Raw genomic sequence first — 7,540 nt, 5'->3', positions numbered from 1 at the left:
AGTGTATATATATACACAGCCTATACATAGGCTATCTATGATAAAGACAATTATTAGTTTCCTTCTCTCCACAACAAATCCTCTAAAGTTAAGGCTATGCATTTAGGCTATAAAAATGTCAATCCAAAAACAAATTAATTTAAGGTGAAACTGACGCCTACCTCGATTGGTACGCAACCAAATGTTTCCATATTCGCGACGTATCTGGATGCTAAAATATTATTTATTATGTAATAGGCTTTGTACTTCACTCGCATCGACATCGCTGGTTGGTTATACAGATAGAAGCTAAACATCATTCGAAACTGCCACGATTTGCTAAATAAATAAAACTGTCAAATAAATAAAACTGTAAAGCTTTTTGCAAAATAAAGAAAACTATTTTCTGCTGTCTCGTTTTCCTTTCCGTGAACCTTGAATCGCGTCACAAACCGAAACTCAGCACATTTTCTTTCTTTCGTTTTGTTAATGTGTCAATGATTTATGTGAAATATATTTAGTGTGTAGGCCAATATAAGCTATTCCTTTTTATGTAAGCCTATAGTTTTATTCTGTTTTCTCCGTTCACAAGAGCTGCAGGTGTGCGTGATCTGTTGAATCCATCTCACTCTATCCTCAGATAAACGCTAATGCATTGTGACTTATGATGAATTTATGATGGATGCGTCGGCGTCACATTTGCATATCTGCACAAAACACACAAATCACTGCAGGAACACACACTCAAACAGATTCAGATATGGTAAAGCCAAAGTGTTAGTACTGATGAGTTTGAGCGCGAGGTCTTTGTTCGGGCGAGACTCTTTTGGGTGTTTGTAGAGGTACATGACGGCTCGACCGATTCCACTGAGCTTCAGTGTCTCCTGACTCACGCTGGGCAGCTGAGAACAAACAAATTAGTTAAAAAAATTAAATAACGCTAATCATCATCATCATCATCATCATCATAGAATGTAATAGAAAAAAACACAGATTAAAAAAAAAAGATAAATAATAATAATAACAACAATAAGTACATAAAAGTATATCCCCTAACTCAGACAAACAAAGAATGTAATAAAAATATATTTAAAAAAAAACATTTAAATAAAAAAACAATATTAAACATTAAAAGTAAAATAAAATAAAAAATATATCCTCTGACTCGGACAATCACAAAAAATAATAAATATGAAAAATAAAATAAATTAACTAAGAAACTAATTAATAATAATAAAACAATATTAGTAATTATAATAATACTAATAATAAGGAAATACTAATTAGTAAAAATAAAAGTAATAATCCAAACGTAATACACAATCACGGAATGTAATAATGTAAAAAACTAATTAAAAATAAATAAATAATCTAAATAATAAACTATTTAAAATAGTAAATAAATAAATAAAACTACATTCCCTTGCTCAATAATAATAATAATAATAAAAAATATAAAAACATACATAAAAAATACAAATCTAAATAATAATAAACCATTCAAAGTCGAAAAAAATAAATAAATAAAACTACATCCCCAAGCTCAATACACAAACACAGAATGTAATAAAAATCATGTAAAAAAAAAAATGTATTAAAAATATACAATAAATAAAGTAAAATAAAAATATAGCCCCTAAAAATATATATACAACCATAGAATGTAATACAAATATAAAAAAACAAAAAACATTTAGGCCTAAATAAAAAAGTAGAATAATAATACTGGAAAAATAATAAAAGTACAAGTAAAAGTAGAAGATTACAATATATCTCTACCTCAATAGACAATCATAGAATGCAATAATAAAAATATTTTTTAAACATTCTTTAAGAAGCTGCAGACTCACTTCCTGCAGGATCTTGAGGAGCTCTTCTCGTATCTTGAGCGCTGGGAGACTCTTATCCGGGAGAGGACTGATCCATTCCTTTATAGCCATCATCACACCGCTGTCTATGAACGTGTCCTTCAGATCCTGCCTGCACGCACGCACACACACACACACACACACGCGCACACACATTTAAACCAATCGAAATTCAGCTTGCTTTTGTCCTGAAACTACAGCGAGGTGAACACACTTGTGCTGCTCCCTCCACAGGAAGAGGAAACACTCACTTCTTTAAATGCATCACCACTGTGGGCAGCAGCATGAGCTTCTTCAGAGCCGGTTTCTTCTGACTGTTCAGAGTCCGGTCCTCCTGAAACACACACACACACACAGACACACAAACACACAAACACACACAGACACACAGACACACAGACACACAGACACACAGACACACAGACACACAAACACACAAACACACAGAAACACACACGCACACATGAATACAAACACACACACACAAACACACAAACACACAGAAACACACACACACACATGAATACAAACACACACACACAAACACACAAACACACATTAAATGTTTTTGAAAGATGTGGATTCCCCCTTTTTTTTTTTAAATGATCAGGCTTTTTCTGATGGTTAAATTAAAATTGTAGTAGAAAGCATCAACTAAATTTATTAACATTTTTACAAAAATTCAACTTTTAGGGCCTGTTTTCCCCTAAATCCCATTTTCTTTTTATTTTTGCAGTGTAATATTCACCGACACTAGTCCACATTGCAATTTGATCCATTTAAATATGTCTAGGGTTAAGTTACATTTACTCCACGTTTTCCACATCACAGAAATTATACTTCTGCTCATCAAGGCTGCAATAATTTGATCAAAAATACAGTAAAAACAGTGAAATATTTTTACAACTTAAAATAACTGTTTTCTATGTGAAAATATTGTAAACTGTAATTTATTCCTGTGCTCAAAGCTGTATTTTCAGCATCATTACTCCAGTCTTCAGTGTCACATGATCTTCAGAAATCAGTATAATATGCTGATTTGCTGCTCAAGAAACATTTCTGATTATTATCAATGTTGAAAACAGTTCAATATTTTTGCAGAAACTGTGACATTTTATTTTTCAGGATTCACAGATGAATAGAAAGTTCAAAAGAACAGCATTTATTTGAAATCGAAATCTTTTGTAACATTATAAATGTCTTTACTGTCACTTCTGATCAGTTTATCGTCCTTGATGAATAAAAGCATTCATTTCTGCCCCTAAACTTTTGAACGGTAGTGTAACCAAGCTCCACATAAATCAGCAGCATGTCACAGACGCTGCAGACGTTCAGCTATATATAACCCAGACTCTCTAACACACACACACACACACCTCTGCAGCTTCTGTCATTTTGGTGATCATGGCGCTCACAACATCATCGGCGTCACTGATGAACGTCCCTCCGTCTCGATTGTGTCTGCGTTTGCCGCTCTGAGCTTTCTTACGGGCCAACATGATCTCAAAGTCTGACATGAAGGACATGCTGAAACACACACACACACACACGATTATCATGTGCATGTGAAAAAAGACACAGAGCTTTATAGCAGCAGGAGTCTCTTAAATGACTTCCTGTTTGCTGTGAGTATGGTATTACTCTTTTCCTCCTCTGTCCACATCTTCATCTGAATCCGAGTCGTTCTCCAGTCCCTTGTGTCCCGGTGCCTGCGGCCGCTCGGCCTCCAGCTCCTCTTGATTGAAGCCCTGAACACACACAGGGTCAAAGGTCAAAATAAAGAGATGTGCACTGTGGGAATTAGTGCTGTAAGTGAATCAGTTTGTTTAGGACTGTTTGATTCAATGAATCAGTTCAAGAAAACAATTCGCCCATTAATCACTCAGTACCGAAACTGTTTTGATAAAAATAATTATTAGTTATTAATAATTGGATTATAATTATGAGTTATTATTAATTATGATTAATGAATATCAAGATAATTATTCCTATGCAAACCTGACATCAATAATGGTACTCGTTTGACAATATTATCTTCTGTAGAGCTGCTTTACAGCTGACATTTAATAAAATTATTTTATTTCAGCTTGTTGCCAAAATTCCAAGTAATACTTCTCGTTTTCATTTAGTTTAATTTAAGGTATTAAAATAAACTAAAACTAAATAAAAATTAATAAAAAATATATATAGAGATAAAAAAACTAAATATAAAAATAAAAACTAATTCAAAATATTATTTAAAAAAATAGCATCTCAATATTAAAAAACACTGATGCATTTCTAAAATGACACTATTTTCTGTAAAGATACTTTACAGCTAACATTGAATTTTTCATAATTGATTAATTTAGCAACATTAACAGTTATTTCCCTGTTTTTGTTTTCTCTGTGAAGCTGCTCTGAAAATCTATAATGTATAAAGTCCTGTAAAAATAGATGTGACTTGACTAGAGATAATTATTCATATGCAGATCTGTAGTCTCACCGTAAACTCCTCCTCTTCCTCTTCGCCGGACTCTCCAAAGATGTCTGCGATCATTTTCCTGAGGGACAGAAAGAGACGGTTACACACACACACACACACACACACACACACACACACACAGGGTCAAAGGTCAAGATAAAGTGACGTGCATTGTGGGAATGATTCATTTTAGCAAATCAGTTTGTTCGGACTGTTTGTTTCAATGAATCAGTTCAACAAAAACAATTCACCCATAAATCACTAAATAATTAATAATGAATTATTAATCAAGGTAATTATTCATATGCAAGTCTGACATCAACGATGGTAATGCATTTCGAAAATGTATTTGTATAATAATTTCTGAATCTTAGAACATTAGCGCTGTCATTTTACTGTGTAAAACTGTACTGTGCAATATAATTTAAAGAAATCGCACTAAATTTGTTATATTTTAATTACAGGATTAATAAAAATTATAATAATTACTGTAATTATTACAAACAAAATCAATATTGTATAAAGGCCTTTTCACACTGAACGCGAAATTCGGCGCGATGACGCTTTTAAATCGAAACAATAGATCCCTATGGCAGGGCTGTACGTTAACTTTTTTTGCACATAGCACTGGTGCTACAGAGTCTTAGTCATTATTTTATCTTTGTTATTAGAAAATAAGAACAAAAGATATACATTACAAAAACACATAATATGCAAATAAAACAAACAGTGCTTTATTTTTCAGGTACAGTATTTAGAAGTAACATTAAATATTAAAATAAAACACTATATAAACTATATATATATCAATTATAATTTTTTTAAGCAACTGTATTAAAAAGTTCATCAGTCATGAGCAGTGAGTGATTTTTTTGTTTAATCAATCAGACGCCACAGACAACTTTAAAGTTAAGTCTTAAACTTAAGTCTAGTAATCAGGCGCTGTTTGAAAGTTGCGCGCGCTTCATGTGTACTCGCTCAGAAGCAGGTCAGAACAGCACATGAATTAAATGTTTAACCGGCAAGGCTTTAAAGCACATGCAAATAATGTATTTTTGTGATTGCGCATAAGTGCTGTGTCCCGTGAGCGTAACTCTACCTCTGAATTAACATTTGAAGTGAATGTATGTGGTGTTGTACAGTATATTGAGACCATAGACGGAGGCGGCAGAACTTCAGCTGATAGAATGTGGGCTGTAGCACGATACTACATTTCTTCAAAAGCAGATCGTGGTGACATTTTAATCATCCACCATCAAAAATATCGCACACCCCTAAACCAAGTATAATCAATCTCACACACACAAACAAGCACAACGAAATCACTTCACACTATTAAGCGGCTGTGTAATGAACATGCAAAACTGTATCGCACGTATGCTACAGTGGTAAATTTATTCATCGCACAAACTAGTTTTTTCATAGCACGTGCGACATATATGTCGCACTGTACAGCCCTGCCCTATGGGGCTATTCACATCAGGCGATCATTCGCGGCGCGAAAAAGCGAGGATTTTTTTTTTTTCTTTGTGTGTATATTTTTTCCCCGGAAACGGGCCGTCCAATCAGATTTGAGCTAAGATCACGTGCCCAGAGCAGCTGCTGTTGCACAAAAAGGCTAGAGTGGTGGCGCTGTTTCGAAAACCAGTGTAAACAAACAAACACTGAAGAAGAGTATCCTGCAAGAGAGAAGAGAGTGGATGCGAAGTTCTTGTTTGTATCTGAGGACAGATTTAATCTCACGTTCTTAATATAATTTCTATTAATTCTCCACTGAATCATGTGATCTGGAGAGCACCGTCCGTTTTCTACCACGTGAGTGAGTGTTATACGAGTCTCGGCGTGTTCACTCTCTTGATCTCCCGAATTAAAATATCCCGTAAAACAAAATCGAGTGAAACGTTTTTCTACACATGAGATATGAAAGCAAATTGACATGATTACGACGATATATTTTCTGTATGTGTTTTGTATGCAGCTCATGGTATTTTTATAGCAATAAAGGATGTTTATGACAAATATTAGCAGTGTAACGTTATTAAACATACAAAGAGTGCATGTGTCTGCTTATTATGGAATCAAAATCAACTATAGATCACAATCGAAAGTTATTACAAGCACTCGATGATGGTTTAAAGTGGGTAAGCAAATACAATAATAATTACATTTTCAAGTGTAGTTTGATGCCAGTTGTACTTCTAATTATATTTTAGGATGCATTCTTCTAAGCATTATAGATAGTTTGTGTGATTCTGGTGTAGAACCAAACTTTGTTTATCTTAATTTAATGCTGTATATTGAGCAGCGGACGATGTTAAATCCATATATGAGATACATATCTGAGGAAAAATGCATTGTTGGTCAGCGCCACCTAGCGTGCAGGTGTGAATTAGCAGAAGGCAAAAAATCGTTTCGCGCTCGGTGTGAAAGCACCGTTCGTTGTTGACAATCTATTAGTGAGAAAGTTTTGTTGTGAATTCTCAGACAGACAGACAGACAGACAGACAAGCAGACAGACAGACAGACAGATAGATAGACAGACAGATAAGCAGACAGACAGACAGACAAGCAGACAGACAGATAGATAGACAGACAGACAGACAAGCAGAAAGATAGACAGATAAGCAGACAGACAGACAGATAAGCAGGCAGACAGACAGATAAGCAGACAGACAAGCAGACAAGCAGACAGACAGACAGATACACAGACAGACAAGCAGACAAGCAGACAGACAGACATAAGCAGACAGACAGATACACAGACAGACAGACAGATAAGCAGACAGACAGATACATAGACAGACAGATACATAGACAGACAGATAAGCAGACAGACAGACAGATAAGCAGACAGACAGATGCATAGACAGACAGACAGACAGACAGATAGACAGATAAGCAACAGACAGATAAGCAGACAGACAGACAGACAGATGCATAGACAGACAGACAGACAAGCAACAGACAGATTATAATTACATATAATTACATACACATACAACATTATCATATATTACAGTAAACTTATGACAGTATATTCTAAACAATATTATAAACAATGATAATAATTATTATTAATTATTAAAATTGCTGAATATAATAAGTATAATACAGAATTTATATAATTATCATCACTATAATAGCATTAAAAATATAATAATATTAATAACAATTATACATACCTATAGATACAAAATGAATTTACTTTATAATTAAATATTATAATATA

The 7,540-nt window shown here is 33.9% G+C and overlaps 1 protein-coding gene across 1 annotated transcript in view; it reads right to left on the bottom strand.

The window, feature by feature from the left end:
- Positions 1-7,540, bottom strand: part of iws1 (interacts with SUPT6H, CTD assembly factor 1) — a 26,264-nt gene that overhangs the window by 7,348 nt on the left and 11,376 nt on the right. The window contains exons 6-11 of the mRNA XM_016491222.1: positions 4,333-4,431; positions 3,489-3,595; positions 3,224-3,374; positions 2,099-2,181; positions 1,830-1,959; positions 764-881 (exon numbers count right to left, since the gene is read on the bottom strand). Coding sequence (XP_016346708.1) covers positions 764-881; positions 1,830-1,959; positions 2,099-2,181; positions 3,224-3,374; positions 3,489-3,595; positions 4,333-4,431 — 688 coding nt within the window. The remainder of the gene's footprint in view (positions 1-763; positions 882-1,829; positions 1,960-2,098; positions 2,182-3,223; positions 3,375-3,488; positions 3,596-4,332; positions 4,432-7,540) is intronic.

This window comes from Sinocyclocheilus anshuiensis, unplaced genomic scaffold (assembly GCF_001515605.1).
Source record: "Sinocyclocheilus anshuiensis isolate Anshui unplaced genomic scaffold, SAMN03320099.WGS_v1.1 scaffold402, whole genome shotgun sequence".
Classification (NCBI taxonomy): Eukaryota; Metazoa; Chordata; class Actinopteri; order Cypriniformes; family Cyprinidae; genus Sinocyclocheilus; species Sinocyclocheilus anshuiensis.
This window is presented reverse-complemented; position numbering and strand designations above follow the sequence as displayed.